This window comes from Cynara cardunculus (genome assembly GCF_001531365.2).
Source record: "Cynara cardunculus var. scolymus isolate 2C chromosome LG 2, CcrdV1, whole genome shotgun sequence".
Classification (NCBI taxonomy): domain Eukaryota; kingdom Viridiplantae; phylum Streptophyta; class Magnoliopsida; order Asterales; family Asteraceae; genus Cynara; species Cynara cardunculus.
In genome coordinates, this window is record NC_037529.1 from 49,066,444 (window position 1) to 49,085,563 (window position 19,120).

At 35.1% G+C, this 19,120-nt stretch overlaps 2 protein-coding genes across 3 annotated transcripts in view; both read right to left on the reverse strand.

The window, feature by feature from the left end:
* LOC112506842 (CASP-like protein 4B1) overlaps window positions 1-3,103 on the reverse strand; it is a 13,410-nt gene extending 10,307 nt beyond the window's left edge. The window contains exons 1-2 of the mRNA XM_025111141.1: window positions 2,737-3,103; window positions 2,528-2,663 (exon numbers count right to left, since the gene is read on the reverse strand). Of these exons, the coding sequence (XP_024966909.1) occupies window positions 2,528-2,663; window positions 2,737-3,035 (435 nt within the window). The 5' untranslated portion in view covers window positions 3,036-3,103. The remainder of the gene's footprint in view (window positions 1-2,527; window positions 2,664-2,736) is intronic.
* A 3,866-nt stretch (window positions 3,104-6,969) lies between these two features.
* LOC112506705 (proline--tRNA ligase, cytoplasmic-like) lies at window positions 6,970-13,615 on the reverse strand. 2 transcript variants are annotated; one of them, XR_003068479.1, is made up of 14 exons: window positions 13,408-13,615; window positions 13,245-13,326; window positions 12,555-12,628; window positions 11,996-12,088; window positions 11,750-11,866; window positions 10,847-11,034; window positions 10,622-10,688; window positions 10,306-10,428; window positions 10,078-10,230; window positions 8,924-9,208; window positions 8,632-8,850; window positions 8,359-8,452; window positions 7,264-7,432; window positions 6,970-7,218 (listed from the first exon to the last, which is right to left on the reverse strand). XR_003068479.1 is itself a non-coding variant. In XM_025110945.1 (13 exons), exons 2-13 carry the CDS (start codon window positions 13,309-13,311, stop codon window positions 7,368-7,370), a joined length of 1,545 nt encoding a protein of 514 aa, XP_024966713.1. In that variant the 5' UTR covers window positions 13,312-13,326; window positions 13,408-13,615; the 3' UTR covers window positions 6,970-7,367. The 2 variants fall into 2 exon arrangements, 1 of the variants encoding a protein (XP_024966713.1); XM_025110945.1 differs by having other exon boundaries at window positions 6,970-7,432.
* Window positions 13,616-19,120: the final 5,505 nt, after the last annotated feature.

The window sequence follows — 19,120 nt, forward strand, 5'->3', positions numbered from 1 at the left end:
AAATATATTTTTTCTATATATAATATAATTTAAGTTTAATAATAAAACAATTTATTTTTGGTTTAATATTATAAATTTTATAAAGATAATAATTAAGTATTCAGTTAGAATTTAATGATTATACTAATTATATTTTAGATTTTTTATATTTAAAATGAATTGTTTATCCTTTATTTGATTGTGTTTATCTGCAGTTAGTTACACGAATTCAGATATGGGAAAGGTTTTAAAAAAATTTAAGAGTTTTAATCAAATGCTTTATAAGATAGTATAGATATAGATTATATTTCTTTTACTTTTAATATTTCAGAAGGTAATCTGAAATAGATTCAAATAGCAACATCATATTTGTTATTATATCACCCAATTTTTATATGTAAAATTACCATAATGATAACTGTATAAGTTTTATAACTTGAACTTCTTATTTTTTATTGATAATTATTTTCGTCACATCTATTATTTATTTTGTTAAGGGTGAATTATATATTTGGTTTCTAGTGAATTTTGATTTTCGTTTTAGAGCCCAAATTAATCTCTCCTCCTAACATTGTTAAAATATGTTCCGTTAAGTCAGTCATGTGTCCCTCATGTGAGAGGCATTTTGGTCATATTACCCCCCTTCTTATTTTCTTTTAAAAAAATAAAACAAATCAATATTTTATATTTCTATATAATAAATAAATATAGTATATAATCCCCTCCCTCCACTTTTGTCGTTGAAACTAGGGGTGCTCATGGGTTGGGTTGATCGGGTTGTGGACATTTGAACAACCCAACCCAATGCTTGTGGTTTGGAAAAATCTTAACCCAACCCAATCCAAACCCAAACCAAAACCAAAGTGCAACCCAACCCATACGGGTTGGTCGGGTTAATCGGATTGATATTTTGGTATATTAAAATATTATTCTAACCTTGAATATGTTATTTCTCTACTCATAATTTCTTTTTCATCATCAACCATTTGATACAACTTATTCATATTTCTACGTATATCACATTCAATTAATTTTCTCAATTTACATATGTATGTTCACAGTTACTGAATGAGTTATATAGAGATATGAATAGATTGAAAATATGTGTATATGAAGAGCATACATAATAGTATAATTGTCTAATGTATATATTAATAGAAATTCAACAATTATATTAGGGTTTTTCTAACCCCACCCCCTCCTATAGGTGCATGTGAGGGGGGTGAGTATGTGAGGGTGAGAGTGAGGGAAAGTTGTGAGGGTGAGAGTGAGGGTTGGTGTGAGGAGGAGGGGGTGAAAAGTGATGTAGGGGGGWGGGGATATCAACCCCCTTATATTAAATCCAAGAAATAAAAGGATATCGGGTTCATCGGGTTGGGTTCAAATAATAGTAACCCAATATCAACCAAATACCTACGGTTTGACAATTTTACAACTCGATTAGATATTGGGTTGCTTCGGGTTGGGTTATTTCGCATTGAGTTAGGTTGGGTCGATCGGGTTAGTCGAGTTAGTCGGGTTTTTGAGCAACCCTAGTTGAAACCATGTCCATCCTGTTGAACGGCCGACCAACTGCCCTCCCCTTTCTCCAGCGAAATATCTGCCCCTTCACAAGTGAACCCTTGTCCCCCTCCCCCTCCCCCTCCCCCTCACGATGAATCTCCCGTTCCCTTCCCCTTTCTCTGACGAAATACCTTCCCCTTCCCTTTCACGGTTAACCCCATGTCCCCCTCCTCATTTTCCTGCTAAACCATCATCCCCTTCCCCTTCATTGCCACTCTCTTGTCCGACAAAATCCCTTCGCTCTCTTGTACCGCCCACAACTAATACCACCATCAATTCTCGTGGTTCTCGATCCTTCTGGTTCCTTCCACTTGGATGCTGATTTTTTGGTAGTGATTCATTTCGTGATTTAGATTATGAATTTATTAGCTTAGGGGTTTTTGTGATTTGGATTAGGGTTTTTCAATTTTGATTATTGAGTTTGTGTCTGCTTCATGATCCAGGACCTCCAGGTTGACGGCGGTTGGTTTAGATTTGGGTTTTGCGAGTCTGATTCTTGAGTTTTATGTTCCATCTTGTTGTTGATTAGTTTCATGGAAATGGTGGGAGGTACGTTGCAGCTGTGGTGGGTGGTAGTTGGCGTGAAGTGGTCGTGTGGGTGGCAGCGTTGTGGTGCATCATCTTGGTTGAAGAGGAAGGGGATGTGGGGAAGAGAAAGGGTAAAATGACAAAATTGCCCCACATGAGGTGCACATGATGCATTTAACGGAGATATCTTAACGGTGTTAGAAGGAGAGACTAGTTTAGGCTGCGAAACACGATTTTCAGACCTCCAATGTACTTTATGATTTTGAGGGACGAAAACCAGAAGGAGGTATTCACAAGGGACCATATATGTAATTTACTCTTTTGTTAATGTAATATGAATGAGTTAAATGCAAATTTGGTCCCTGCATACTTTAATAGACACGATTGATGCAAGGTAAAAATCAGTCCAAAACACTGTTGTAACCATTTTATCAGAATGATAGAGTTGTAGCCAAACCTGATCACCGAAGAAATCAATCACCGCCGAATTCCGGCCAGAAATTATTTCTTTTCCGGTAGACATCTCGTGAATCTGCCTCCACGACTGCAATCCGGTATATAACGTCGACAAAATCGCAATCGCCAATGCGTACCTGTTTATCATCAAATATCAAATTAAGATCAAGCAGTAGATGCAGATTGAGATACTTCAATAGCAAATCGAACCTGTATTCTTCGTACTCATCGAAATTTCTCCCGCGGCCATGCTTATTACTAGCCATGATTATGAAGGCAAGCAACGAGAAAAGAAAACCTAAAACTCTTAATCCTAGAGATCCTCTTTTGAGCATGTCTTCATGCCTCCAGCGTCTGAGGATTCCGGTGACGCCGTATCCTGGTGGCGGAGGTAGAGGCGTTTGTGTCTGATCAACATTCTGATTCTCCACCTCCACCTCCACCGATTTTGGTGGCGCTGTAGGTGTTGGCATCTTCGCCGGCGGTGGTGACGATAAGAATGATGACATGGAGTGATGTTATCACGAATTAATTAGTTTGGATGTTGGAATGGATAGGAGAAATGAAGTTGGGGAAGAACCCAAGTTGTGGATGTTACTTCCAATGGCGAGAATGCAAAATTGTTGTTTTTGACAACTCATCACTTTTAATAACTTCATTATTTTATTTCAACCAATTTATGGTAGTTGACAATGACAAATGAAAGTATGGATTTTCTTCAAATGTATACAAATATAGTTTTTTTATATATAATATTTGAATAAAAATTATCGTCCTCGTTTGGTTTATTAGGTAAGAATTTAAGATTCTCGATCTTTAAAAAAAATAATTTGGAATAAATGTTTCCATCCAATAAGTATTTATCGGGTTAGAGTCATCATTCTTACTTATCATGTAAGATTTTTGATCACCAAAATAATAGAATATAAACATTTTATATCTGATAAGTAATCCACGAATAAGAGTCACCACTGCATTTATTGAGTAAAATCCTCGGTTAACAAACTTTCATGATAAAATTGATGGTAAAGACTTTTGGCAGAACCACAATTGGGTGTGGGTGTGGGTGTGGGTGTGGGTGAGGGTGAGGACCCCCTAATTCTAGTTAGGAATTCGCTTGACTCCTTACAAGCAGGTCTTTCAATAATTTTGAATTATTATCAGTCAAGTACACTTAATTTTGTGCCAATCGGTAGAATTGTGGTGGCTCTTTGCTCTCCCTCATAGCTTGTTCAAAAGAAACATTCATAGAACCAAGGTGTGCAGAAAATCAACCAATCCAATTGGAACCGACTAATTCAATTAGTTACGACCACCATATTGAATATCCAATTGTAATTGGATCGGATCAGATTGAAAATTTCAACATCCCATTTTGATCGGTCGGTTTCGGATGGCAGTCCATAACCGAATCGAACAACATCCAATTAACCATCTGATAACCATTCAGTTGTCCATCCAACCATTATCCAATTAATTTATATTCAAATTGCTTAAATCGGAATTTGTTTTTTTGTGAGCTTTGAATCTTTAACTTCTCTTGTGTTGGTTTTAACACATATTTTGTATCATTGTTGGAGAATTTGATTGAAAATATGTGTTAAAATGTAATTATAATAATTATATAAGGTTTTATTTATAAATGTGTATAATTATTTTAAATGTTCTAAGATAATTATCATACATAATCACTAAAATTATGGACGATAGTCCATAGAAATAGGGTGACCTCCAAATCAAATTTTGGGTGATTCAACATATTAGATTTGTCTCGCAGTTATAACACATGATAATAAATCTTTTTTCTTTTCTATGATACACATAATAGAATTAGGGTTCTTTTGGGTTAGCACCCGATGATAGATCAACGCGTGTTCGTGTGTGGATCAGTTATAGGGAAGACCAATATTGGTTTCTAGATACCTCATCATAATTAAAAAGGTACACTCTCTAAATATCCTATGTTTTGTTTAGATTTGTTTTTATAAGTCATTGGATTCGGCTAAGGCTTTTATGTTTTAGAAAAGTTTTCTAAACGATTTTGTAACATAAAATAATTTTTTCACTGCGTTCAAACGATTACAAATTGCAATAAATACCAACATGACCTGTGGAAATGGCAGTATTGGAAAGACTTGATTTTTTTTCTTCATAAAGTTACCCTAAAAGTTTACTGAATAATCAACTTTCTATAACACTAATTCACTAATAAACAAGCATGTATAGCTAACTTAATAAGATGTGAGTTTCATTAAGTTCATTAAACTGCTTGTTTATATTTCTATGTATGTTTAAATTTAGATTTTTTTTAATATTTGGGGCTACTCTTTGTTTGTATTTTTGCTAAATTTTATATTTAAGTTAATTTATTTATAGTTTGGATTAATTTGTTAATATTTATATTTATGTTAATTTTGGTAACGAGTTTTGAATTTTTTTGGTCATATTATATGTTGTAAACTAAAATGTTCATTAATATCACAAATGGACATGTAATAAACCGTTTTCAGAAGATGAAAGGCTGTAAAAAATAATTGCAAGAGATAACATATTTGTCATTTTTAATGAAATCGTATTTTTATATTATAGTATTTCTTTGATGCTATTAATCCGAAAATTTCCTTGATACGCTTTTGGTCTAAACCAATAAGATGCCAAAAACCATTAAGTTACCCGATAAAAACCAATAAATATTTAATATGCAACCCTCAAATTTATTAAGTTTAAAATCGTATTTTATAGGGGAGGTTTTGTTAGAAACCTAAACTTGACTGGGAACAAAGAGACAACAACCCACAAAGTAATACATGATATATTCATTATGAATGTGTTATTCATGATGAATATTGATCTTTAAAATGAACACATGACACGTAGTGGATGATTACTGATCTCCCGATCAATTTTAAGTTTTTAACGGAACTCTCTTATATGTATAATAAAAAAATGAAAGAAAATTTATGTGATCTTTCTCGAGTAATGTGATAAAAATTTACAGCATATTATATTTTAAAATCATTTTGACCGTCTTAAAACTCGTTTTATTTTACTCATACTACACTTTTTAAATCATAATTCATATGTAAGAGATTAATTTATATAATCATAAAATTAAAATAGATAGTGAGAGTGATAATTCTTATCCGAATAAGTGTTTATCGGGTAAATTGTTGCATAGAATACCGTTTTAATATACTACAATATAATCAGATAAAAAATAAATTATAATGTTGATTCGTACTGGTAAGTGTTTACCGAGTAAGCTTTTGAATAAACGGCCCCTAATACTTTTTATATGATAATATAAATGTTACATTAAATGCTCAAATAATATAGCAATATGAAATGTTTTTGTAAAATGATAAAAGTAGCAAAAATTATTCCATTTCAACAAATAAACTCAATGGCAATATACAAAAACACCAAAAAAAAGATGCATTTTATTGCGGCAGCTATCTATCATTAACAAAAATAAACCAAAATAGAAATACAAATTGAACAATGTATCCAAAGATGGGTTCTGATGACACACGGTATATTGCACACACAAGCATTAAGTAGTAAAACACTTGTTTCTTTAAAGATCTCAACTACAGTATACAGACAGAAAAAGCATGCCAAAGGTTGATAGTGTTTCATGTAAAAACTATTGATTACTTGGTGTTTAGTCAATTTAGATAGTATTTGGTATGCATACAGAACAAAACTAATTGTCTGTCCTATGTTTGGATGACTAGAACAGAACAGGACTGTTAAAATAGTCATATTACCCTTAAATATTGTTCAATGTTATTTTATATCATATAATGATTGTAAATGACAACAAATCAACCAAAAATATATTTAAATCATATAATCTATGATATCAAAACTTTTCTTTAACATTCCAATACCACATGTAAATAACATTTGTCAACCATAAATTTTAAATACGCACATAATTTAAAAAGTTTAAACACAACAATTGTAAATAACATTCGTCACGCCATCATCAAAAGTTTAACGTTTCAAGAATGGAGGCTGGAATCGAGAATGGAGGCTGTGGAAGAGAAGAAAGCGGATGCAATTAAATTATGTTTGTATTTTGATATCAAATAATAAGGGTAATATTGTAATCTTAAATTTAGTCTTACGTTGTTCTACCTTTTTGGTGAAACAAAAAAACTCAAGAATAATTCCACCCAATCTTACCTTTCTCCCATGTTGTCCCATCTCATTAACTCATTTTTGTCCCGTCCCACCTACTCTTTATACTAAACTTAGAGGCATCCATACCTTGTAACCACCAACGTCACCAATCACCATCAAGAAAGGATGTGGGAAATGTCCATATCACCCAACCCCATTCATTTTTGACATCCCCATCCCCACTACCCCTATGCATCATCAACAACATAAAAGCAATTGGAGCTGATCTTATTGAATCAATCAAAGACACAGTTAACATCAACATCATTTGGTCAATGTGGATAGGAACAGCTCTATGACAAATACATTATCATCTGAAGACCCATGTACATAAATAAATAAAAAGTAACTGAATATAAAACACAGTTGAAAAGACTTGGTTCTCCTTGGATAATATAGGCAATCAGCTCCAAACATATTTTTTTCCACTTACAATGTAAAAATATCTAACTCTATGACCAATTGTTTCAACTTTCAGACACAACTCCTCGATTACTCTATGACCAATTGTTTCAACTTTCAGACACAACTCCTCGATTACTCTATGACCAATTGTTTCAACTTTCAGACACAACTCCTCGATTGTAGCAAATGGATAAACTCGGAAATAACTCTTTAATGGTTGGATATAGTAAATCAAACCGTACATGATGTCAATAACTTCGTCCCCAGTAAGTCCATTTCTTTGCAGGTTTCCCCGATGCAAAGCACAATGTGCCTACCACAAAAATGAAGCTTCATAAGCATTCCAATAAGCAATATTTTACATGGTTCATCAATAAGTTCACCATCAGTGATTGCTGGGATCTTCTTGGTTGACTTGACTTTTCAATGGCATACAGGATCCGTATAACTAGCTCACCCAAAAGATTAAGGAAGAAAATTTGTGGGGAACTGTTCAAATTAAGCTTCAGTTCAGGGTCCAAATCAAGGTCCACAACTGACTTGGTAAAAATGTATTTCAATGTCATGTGAAAATAGAAAAGCATAAATATCACGATAATTCTTACGAAGTGTAAAGTGTAATTTTTTTGCATTTTCACAAAAACAACAATTTGCAACAAACCCTTTATGGATCACACTGGCCAGAAGGTTTCTCATTGGTTGAACCCCCCCCCCCCCCAAAAAAAAATATGATGGTTGAAAACCTCAATGGTTAGCCTAGCAGTCGATCACAAGACCTGGTGCCTGTGAAGTATAAGGTTCAGTTCCCACTAGATGATGCAAGCAACTCCTATATGGATCGCACTGGCCAGAAGGTTTAATGTTTTTCCAGACTATGAAGTGAGCATTTTGCAAGAACCTCATAGACTAGTTGATCTGAAGATGCAATCTATCCGTCAATTTATAAGCAATATAACCTGAGACAACAGCCACCCCGCACCAGAATGCTTTTCTAGTTAATTTTGAAGTTTTTTTTGTCAAAATGGTTATCCCTTATCTTTGTTTGGCAAATTGGCTAACCATCCTCGTCTTTGTTTGTAAAACCAAACCTAACCAAACAAACCCAGTATATAAAGCAGGGTCAGGAAGGGGTGGGACGAACACAAACTTGTCCTCTGCCCCAAAGGGTAGAGCTTTTGTTTGTCAGTTGGCAAATGACTGGTATACTTGTGTCTTTCTATAAGTAACCTCTAATAATACCTTCGGGCAGTTCAGGCTGGTCAAATGGAGAACAAAGCGTCTTAGCAGCTCCTGTCTCCCCTTTTGTCTTTGTTTTCACATCCTTCTCAACTTCCTGAAGCATCAGCAAATGCACAAGGCGTGTATAATGATAAATAAATGTGGACCAAAAGGGTAAATAACTGAAACATAGCAGGGCGTAAAGGAGGAGAGAAGATTGAGTTTCGCCTTCGCATCCTTCCACAAATGAGGTTAAAGCATGCACTTTCATGTTATAGGGCTACAACGTATTACCTCTTCATCGCACCATGGAGCCAAGATCAATTTCTTTTGGCTTAATGCTTCAATGAATTCATCCCAAGTTTTTGCAACTTGAACACAGGCATCTCGTTTTTGCTTAGCAACATCAAACATGCTTTGCTGAATATCATCCAGCATACCCTTTACTTTATCAACCAAACCGTCCATAGGAATATCAATTTTTGCTGCATTGTCACGACGAACAGCACGCACCTGAAAAGAAACCCACATCAGGCTTTGCATGGAACAGTTGCAGTTTGTAACAATGATGCCAGGTAAGTCTTACCTGGTTATTGGCCAGGTCTTTTGGTCCTATCTCAATCCTCAAGGGAACACCTTTCATTTCCCAATGAGAATACTTCCAACCAGGTGAATAATTCTCCCTAAGGTCCGCTTCTGCACGAATACCTGAATCACATAAAGCTTTTACGGTGGCTGAACATGCATTTAATATTTCCTTAATATCTGCATCTTTGTAAGGCACATGAATCACAATAACTTGTATTGCTGCAACTTTAGGGGGTAAGACCAGGCCTCTATCATCCCCATGAGTCATCACCATCACCCCAATCTGTAAACATTACAGTTCAAAATCAAAAAAGGAGAAAAAGAAGTTCCAAAATGAAAATTGATCATTGTTATCACTATCACCAGATACTAAAGATAAATACACCCCAGATCAATAACTGATGATACTAAAAAACAGAACACTGGAAACAGTTATCAATGATGCTAGGACAAGGGTTTGTGATGGTCAAGGATTGCAGTGACAGATACAGCCTTTATGCAAAATGCATGGGATATGCACTTCTCTACCCAAGCCTTGTAAAGCCAAGAAGCTTTGGTCCATCAGAGTAGTCTTCTACTACTTAAAAAGGGTCATGCTTGTCACAACTAGCAAGGTTACTCCTTTGTGATTGGATGGTCACAGGTTCAAAGCACGAAAACAGCTTCTTTGCAAATGAAAGACTGCATACACTTACACAGACTTCCCTTCCAAACCTTGGTAAAGCCAAAGAACCTTGATACACTAGGGTCACCCTTTACTACTTGGAGGGTAAGCCCTGGAGCAACTAGTATGCTTCTTTGTGATTGGACAGTTAAGAGGTTCAAGTCACAAAAATAGCCTCTTGACAAAATGCAACAAAAGACTGCATGTACACACTTCCCTTTCCCCACCCTCAGAACACCGAGCCTGGTGCACCATGATCACCCTTTACCACTAGGGCTGGGTAAAGTAAATATAAACCAAATTGTCCAAGGAAACATTTTTATCTAAAGTTTTTCTATTGCCTTGTGATTGCAATGGATGCAAAATGTAAATACAACTACAAAAGATAATGGAATCAAGTACATATACGATGCATTGATGCCTAGCCTAAAACTTGTTACATAAAATTTAACACCTTTTGCAAGGCTCAAAGGAAGTTTTCCAGTTACCGTTCTAGTACTGTATGCCCAGGAATTTTGCCAGACCATAGCCTTTTCTCCCTTCTCATCTTCAAAGTTAATCTCAAACATCTTAGCAAAATTTTGGCCCAAGCAATGTGAAGTTGCACCTTGAACACCACGGCCAGTATTCGGAATAAAGGCCTGCAAACATGCAAGCACTTATATGACCATAAAATGGAATTTAACAATTCATAATTTATAGCATCTTATAAGTACCTCAACACTAGTAGTATAAAGTCCACCGGCAAACTTCTCCATCTCACTTTTTTTCCCTTTCACAACAGGTACAGCCAAGTACTCCTCATATAGACGCCTATACAGTTCAAGGACTTCGAGAACCTAAGAGACATCATTAGTCAGAGTCAGATTGAAAAACCACCTTATAAAAAACCATTCCATTTTAACGCTTAAAACAGTTGTATCAGTAAATGGCATTTTTTGCTTTTGTTGAAATCGGAGATCAATGAGATGCACCAGACTCCAGATAGATGTGAAAAGATTACACATGTGTTTAAAAAAAAAAAATTTATACCTCAGTGTCTGCCTCCTCCTTCGTTGCAAAGGCAGTGTGTCCTTCTTGCCAAAGAAACTCACGGCTCCTATGATAACCAGGAGTTTAGCACTTTAACAATTGATTTAAGACCAAATTCAAATTGTGATCATCATGCAAGAGCAAATTGACTAGTATAAAAATCATGTCATGCAATGAGTTGGCATGCAAAATAACCGGGGCATATGAACAAGCACCGAATAGCACCTGATAAATGGAGTGGGATTACTGAACTCCCATCGAACAACATTGCACCATTGATTAAGTTTTAAAGGCAAGTCACGGTGTCCCCTGATCCACTTAGAAAAATAGGGATACATGACAGTTTCACTAGTTGGGCGAATGGCAATAGGGACTTCCAAATCAGAGTCACCTGATCTCGTGACCCAAGCAACCTGAAAGATTTAGATCAGGGAAAGCATCAAAAGTAGATTGCGGTAACAAAAGCAATATACATTAGAAAGCCATAAGCTAAGACGCCAAACATTGTGACAGATAGAAGTTCTTGGTCCAAATTTCTACTACTGACCTCAATTGGAAATCAACATATTCTCTTGACTCACTTGCAAAAGTGAAGAAAAACCTTACATCGTAACAGTAAGATATGTGTTGTGGCCCTCAACAAGTCTCAAAATAACTCAAGATTCTATGCAACTACAAGTTGTAAAGAATCTTATGTTCAAACTGTGCTAACTGAAGTTGGCACCTAGGATGTCTGGGTCTCGGTGAATCATAAACAAACCAACATCAATGTAATAACGGCTATTGGTGCAAATCGTATCGTGCAGGGTTCGGTCAAAATCAGCAAATATGGTCAACTTATTCTCTCGACATAGTTAGCATCACCTCTTGCCCAACACAGATGCATACTGCATACATAAACAGTATTGTAGTAACACATTTATGGTAGCACTAGATCATGATACAAGCAACACCAAGAAATTTATCATGTCAACATCTCGTGGCAGCTACACCTTGGTAAAAATTCAATTGCATTGGTTAAATTCTTGGAGGATCTTCAAGTTCCATATCAATCATACACGTTCAGTAACTAAAGTTCACCAAAGCACACTCAGATGAAAACGAGAATATAAAGTATATAAATCATACCTCAGGAGCAAACCCCTCTATGTGATCCTTCTCCTTTTGTAACACGTTATTGGATACAAAAAGCGGAAAATAGCAAGTTTTAATCTTCATCTTCTTAATTTCTGCATCAAAGAAGGTCTGCATAAAGATGTTAGAAAATGGTTTAATTCCATCACGTCTTTCCTAACTAGTGACAGAAAAACTTAAACAAAAAGAGCAAGGCACATATCAGGAACAAAATGATTAAACTTAATGTTCCATGCTTACTTGCATTATCTCCCAAATGGACATTGTCCATGGCCGGAGAATGTAACAGCCAGATATTTCATAATATTCTATCATTTCACCATTTGTAACAACCTATAGGAGCCAAAGAAAACGAGTTAGAGAAGAATAACCACAATTCTGAAATGAATACATATCTAGTCCATTTTCTATATATTGTTGCTGTGAAACGACATATGTATCTAGATCACAGCAAGTGTCCAATGATATACTATCCAATCACAGGGGCATTTAATCTATAGGTAGCATCTAGTATGGAACACTTGTCACATTGAATAGTTGCTTGTGTTAAATGTCTTTACAGTGACAAGTAAAGAAAATCATTTCATATTCTCTTACATTTATTTTGTTACATAACTTTTTCCTCTTGATGGTTCATATATGAAATCTTTATCATGTGGATATAAAACCAAATAGAATTGGAGTGTCAGCTTTAATGCATTTATCCCTCCTGCATTTCCTAATTCAAATTAGGAAATTATAGCATACAAAATACATGGAAAGCTGGAAATACAATAGAATACTCGTGCACATGGTGTACCTCAGAATACCATTCCCCAAAGTTGCCGTCTTTAGTATTTGTAAGACCCAGACCTGTCTCCTTTTTCCTTCCCTCTGCAATCACAATTTCGATGACAGAATTACATAGGGAACATAGATACACCTGTTTTTATATCTAACACTCAAGCATCTGTGTATGTGTGTGAGACAGAAGCTGGGCTAAAAGTGGCTTTTGAGGTCAAACATAACCCATCTTAAATAAAGATATGGATCCTATTGCTAATCTAAAACAAAAGTCAGCTATTTGTGAGGTTTGTTATAGAAGTAATGTATCTATCAGCTTTTCCTTGAAACATTGATGATTTCGCAGTTGTTAATCAAGTCTTCTGATCTTGCAACAAAGTTTAATTTATAATCTTTACATATTTTCCAGTACAGGCAACATAATTTGGGTATGCATCCACTAATGCGGATACTAAACTAACAATTAACATCCACCTTGTATAATGGCGTAGGGAAGAAAAATACTGCAGTTAAGGAGATAATGTTTAACTTAGTAATCGAGTTTTCAACAGAAGTATTAGGATTTTAAAAACATTTAAGATTAAACATCAATATATCTCATTTTCCAATCCAATAATCTAAAGCAAACAAATCCATGAGTATTGTACCATTGTAGCGTGTGTGTGTGTGATGGAAGAAGCTAGAATTCAGTTATAAAAACACCCACTACTAGATTTGGCAACAGCAGCAGATTTCTTGGCATTATCAGGCTTGTCTCCCTTTCCACCAGCCATGTCTTTGACTTTCAGCTGCAATGAAACTCCAGACATTTAGATATCCATAAGAAAAGAGAAATTGAGATAATGATTTGGAACTAAGTAAGAACATGCCTGATTTCTAGTAATTACAGAAGGGCGTTAAGTTCTTGCTTTAAGCGAAGCACAAATGATCGGAAGTCGTTCACAAACCAGAACAAGCAAGAACCTCTCCGCCGTTCGAATTCTTGTTGCTGCTTTTCCGGTCAACCGCCGGCGTCGCAGCAATTCTGGATCGAGGGAAAAAGATTAAACGAAGGCTATCAGTATGCAAAGTCGTGGGGGCGACTGCAATCCAAACCTAGCTTACCTAAATAAGTTGCAACTTTGACTTGTAAATTTTGCACCCTTTAACTTTTATATCATTTTCACTTGCTTCAATCTTAATCTTACTAAATTCTTAACAAAATAAAGAATGAAATCAATTAAATTGTGATGTCAAAACACAAAATCTTGAATACACATCTTTTAGTATATGAGTAAGATTTTGGGTTTGTTAAATCCATAGAGATTTTTTTACTTATTTTGAATGGTTATGTAGGATTGTAGAGGCGTTTGTGGTGCACTACGATGATCGACAGAAGCATACCTATAGGTAGAATTGCAACAGATCAACAAAAGCAGAACCATCAACAAAATTGACTGGGACTTGGTCTAGTAGCAAGTCAACAGTTGGCACTGAGGGAGGAAAATCATGTAGCAGAAAATCGAATTGGGGGGTAAGCGTAGCAGTTCCATGCAGTAAGGCATGAGCAATGTTAGATAGAAGCGTTGTACACTCGTGCATATGGAATTGGGGGCTAGTAGTAGGCGCTTGACTTGCATTATCCTCTAACCTATTGCATTGGACCACATTCCATGATTACATATGATTTCAGTTAAAATCACATGTGATTTAGTCGTTTTCGCGTTTTTTTTATTTTGACTATGTTTTCATTTGATCCTCCCTACATATATACATATGTGTGTGTGTGTGTATATATATATATATATGTGTGTGTGTGGGGGGGGNGGGCGATAATCAAATGAGAACCACAAAAAAGTTATAAACTCGTGAGAACCGATATAAAAATATTTTTTATATGATTTTTTTCATCAAAAACAATAATTTAATATATAGTTTCAAAGAAATATGTTTGTGTTCACCTTATAAAAAACTTGCATGTTAATTTTTTTTTTTCACTTGGTGAAACAAAAAACTTGCATAAAATATATTCACGTGGTGAAACAAATATATTTGGAACTATCACATGATGAAACAAATATATGTGAAGCAATATCTTAAATCATAACATTTGATGGAAAAAATCGTGCAAAAAATTATTTTAAAATCAGTTCTCACGGGTTTGTAACATTTTTGCGGTCCTCATTTGGTTTGCCCCCTATACACACACACACACACACTATTTGTGTACTCGTACAATACAATGAAATTCTAAACCCGAGAACTCAAATCCTCAGTCCAACTTTTTGCTTATTTGTTTTTATGATTTTGCATGGTTATCAAATGTGAATAAATTATCATTTAATTCATGGTGAATGTGGTTGATTATCAAGACCTATGGAAAGACCATAGTCTAGTTGTATACCCGCACAACACTTTTAGAAATAGGTAGCGGTGCAGTTGATGGTGGTGGTGGTGGTGGTGGTAGTAATGGGCTGACGACGACGATGCTAGTGGAGGTGAAAGCAACGGTGGTAACTACCGTGATAGCGACGGTGGTGGCATCCATTATGACACCCCAAAATTGGGTAAATAAATAAATATGAAAAGAAAGAGAAAAATAAAATAAAATATTTGACCAAAAATGTAAAGAAAACATGAAAAGTGGCCAATTATGCCATTTAATATAAGTAAGAAGTCAAAAAAGAGAGTTTATATTCAATCGTACTATAAAATGTAAAATCAATGGTGAGAATGTAATATTGGCTAAAGTGTTGAAGCTAGGGGACCGAATGTCATTATCTGATAGTTCAAGGGGTGTCAGATGTCAACTTTCTCATATTTGATGGACTTATTTAGTAAAAAGTACAAGTATATTATTTGAAAACGATGTGACGATGGTCGAACTTTGAAGTATGGTATTGGCTCGTTTAGTAGACAAATAAGCCAAAAATTTACATGTTTAAGTAGTCAACACCTTCATTTACATCTATGTTCAAGTAATTTCAAAAAAACACGAAGAAACAAAAGAGAAATCGAAGCTCAAAAGTCCCTACCTAATATCTCGATTTATCGTCATTTTGAGGTAAAATATTCAACCAAACATCGAGTTCTTTCTATGGTTAGCTTTGTTTTTCAATCTTCTATCGAACCTTAGGTGGCATTTGGTTTCCAAAATGTTTTTAGATGGAATGGAATCTATTAAAGAAATTTGACTTTGAAAGAATTGAAATGTAATATTGTCATGTTTGATCACATGTTTGGTTGGCAGACATCGAAATGGAATCTGTTAAGAAATTTGAATATGTCTGTTTGGTTCATAAAATGTAGCTTTGGAATTTTAATGAAATATTAGTAAATGACCAAAAGGCCCTTTTTTGAATTTTTAAATTTTTTAAAAACCAAAAATACTTTAATAAATCGGCGATGGTTCAGATAAAGGTGGTTTAAATGGCGGTTGTCAAAGGTGGTTCAGATCGACAGTGGTTTAGATCGGCGGTGGCGGCAGCGGTTTAGATAGGTGGTTGTTTAGATCGTTGATGGTCAACGATTGGTCGACGATGGTCGGCGGTGATTCAGATCGGAGGTAGTCGTCCATGGTCGATAGTGGTTCAGATTGGTGGTGGTTCAGATGGCGATGATCGGAGGTGGTTCAGGTTGGTGATGGACAGTGGTGGTTCAGATGGTGGTGGTCGACAGTGGTTTAGATAAGTGGTGGTCCACGGTTGTTCAATTGGTGCTGATCGGTGGTGATTCAGATTAACGGTGGTTTAAATCGATGGTGGGTCAGATCAACGGTGGTTCAGATTGGTGGTGGCGGCGGTGGTCGGCGGTGATTCAGATCGACGGTGATCAGAGATGGTCGATGATGGTCATATTGGGTTCTATGAGATTAGGGTATATTGGGTTAAAGAAATATTTGGTATTATGAAAATAGATAATTCCATTTCATCAAAATATCACGTAGTTGCTAAGGAATGTTAAATTTCTTTATTTGTGAAATGTATAAGATTTTGAAGATTTCTTTTGTCAAAAAGAATAAACCAAACGAGGGAATGAAATTTGATCAATGAAAATCAACGTTCTAATTCTATCAGATTTATTTAGAATATGCGAACCAAACGTCCCCTTAGTATATCTCATATTTTAGTTGAGAAGATCCAAGTTTGAGTTTTTTTTTTTTAATTTTAGAGTTGTGTTTAAACTGAAAATTTAAATGAGAAAAATGAGACTCGATAGTTGACGATTTTCGTTGATTAGTGTTTTTATTGTTAAGGAAAATAATTTTCTAAAGTTTTTTTTTAAGAATATAAACAATGGACAAATGAGGTCAAACAACCTTGAAAAGGGACAACCATGATTTGAGGATGTAGATGCCTCAGCCGATGAAAACGGCCGGACATTGACTGATTGGCCGGGCCACAGATGGGTCGGGTCGATTTCCTCCTTCTAGGGCCTGGGTCACATTTGATTGGATCGGATTGGATTTATTAATTTAGTTTTGAGCCATTACGAGATTAATAAAAGTATATTTAAATTTAATTATGTATTATGTATTTCATATGTAGTTGGGTTTCAAGATTATTGAGATGAGATTTGTTATATCAGATTTTACTTAATTATTTATTTTAGAGATTTAATATTTTAGAGTTTGAAATGTTTAGAACTCTATATAATTTCAAGAAAATATTTTAATTAAGTTATTTTTTGTTTTATTTAATATATTTGATTTTAATTAATATATATTAATACAATTTATAAATTAATTATTTATTCGGAATGGGGTATTAACTTAATAAATCATAAAATTTGCGTAGATGATTTATTAATTAGATTAACGTGTCGTAATTGGGTTTATTAATTATTTTTGACACTTTAATTTAAAGCAGGTAAATTATACAGTTATTTATTCTTAAGAAGTACTGTATTAAATTATTTAAGTTAACTAATTGATTTTGAAATTTAGCTAAAGTGTCAGATTGATTAAATTGGATTTTAGAACTTCATTACAAAATGGGTAATTTATATAATTATGAAGAATAAATTTGAGGTTTTGGGACCTCATCAAGTTTTAAACTTGGGGTTTAACAAAGTCAATCGATGTTGATCAATGGTTGACTTTTACCTTGTTTAACCCATAAGGATCTTAACGATGAGATCAAATGGAGATAATTGAGACATTAAGAGACTCGGTCTTTTTGGAGTTTGACTTTTGGTCGGTTGTGTTTGACCAATGTTGACTTTTGGAGCAATAAAGTCATTAATTGGATATCATGGTATGAAATGTATAGGTCTTTGGTCAAGAGCTATCAGTAGTCGATAGACACGGATATACGAGTCTTCACGAGACTTACAATGGGGTATATACATATGTATAAATTAATTTTTGAGCATGATATCTTTTATATGGGGATGTGTACATATGCATGATGTTTCAGTTTATATACATGATACAATATATTTTACATGTATGTTATTTGTTGGTTTCAAAATCTAATGACCAACACACAGTGTGTTTGTAGAAGGAGGTTGAATTTAAACACAAGCAAATTTTTCACTTTTAATTTTGTATGTTGATTGAAAACAAAGAATTACAATTTCGTTGCGAAAACTAAGAAGGTAAGATTTGATCCTAAGCATCTGACTTGTGACAAATTTGCTAACAACTAAAAGAGTGAGAATAAGCTACTTTTTTAGATCTTAAAGAAAAAGTCCTTTAGATGGTTGACGCTGCTTTTTCCTAAGAAATATCACTCAAAATTCCTTTAAAAAATGGGTGAGTTAAAACAAATGACAAGGACGACCTTTTATAACCATCAATGCATTAAATGCAACTATCCAACTTTAACGCGTGTCTTTATTTGATCTGTTGATCAGTGCATGTTTGTACTCTTCATTTCAGTTTCTGAAGTTGATATAAGCATTTGTTAACCCAACACACGTTCTGTATGAAGAGAGAACAATAAGGGAAGTATGGTACTAATAAACTAGTATTTTAGTGTCTTCTCTTCTAAGAGAGACACGGGGATCGACTGTAAATCCTTCCTTGACCAACATCAAACAAGTCGAGACAGAAGGTGTCTGAGGAACACGGACTGAACCTGGCTCATGTGTTGAGCCAGAGGTTACCCCAACAGCATACGTCACAAAGGATGAGTTCCAATCCTTTGCCACCTCTGTGTTGTGCTCTTTGGATGAGCTAAAACTCAACATGGCCAATGCAGAGCCATCAACCTCTGAACCTGCTCTGGATGAGGTTCGATCATCCTTAGCAGAATTGAGAGCTAAGTCTTCGACGAGTACTACTCGACTCGAACAGTTACAGGAATTGATGGCAATTAATGCAGAGACCCTGCAAAGGGTCCTTTCCAACATTCAGAGGGATGCTGCGTCAACATCAATCCAAGATCAAACAACGCTCATTCCTCTAAGTGTCCCTGCGGACTATATCACCCAGACCGAGATGTGGGCTCTGGGTGATCGACTCCTTCAAAAGGTGGCAAATTACACCTCTAACTTCAACAACATGGCAAAGCAGGTGGTCATCGACATGCATTGCTCTTTGGCTGCATTCAAGTTCAGAGCGGAAGTAGAAATCACAAAGGCCACAAATTCTGCGTCAGA

What these genes read in the sequence shown, in the direction of transcription:
- LOC112506705 (XM_025110945.1), bottom strand. Translation starts at nt 13,311, where the DNA reads ATGGCTGGTGGAAAGGGAGACAAGCCTGATAATGCCAAGAAATCTGCT. An exon ending in TTGGGGAATGGTATTCTGAG is followed by an intron (nt 12,089 to 12,554) that starts GTACACCATGTG and finishes TGGCTCCTATAG; the next exon opens with GTTGTTACAAATGGTGAAAT. An exon ending in AAGACCTGGCCAATAACCAG is followed by an intron (nt 8,851 to 8,923) that starts GTAAGACTTACC and finishes GTTTCTTTTCAG; the next exon opens with GTGCGTGCTGTTCGTCGTGA.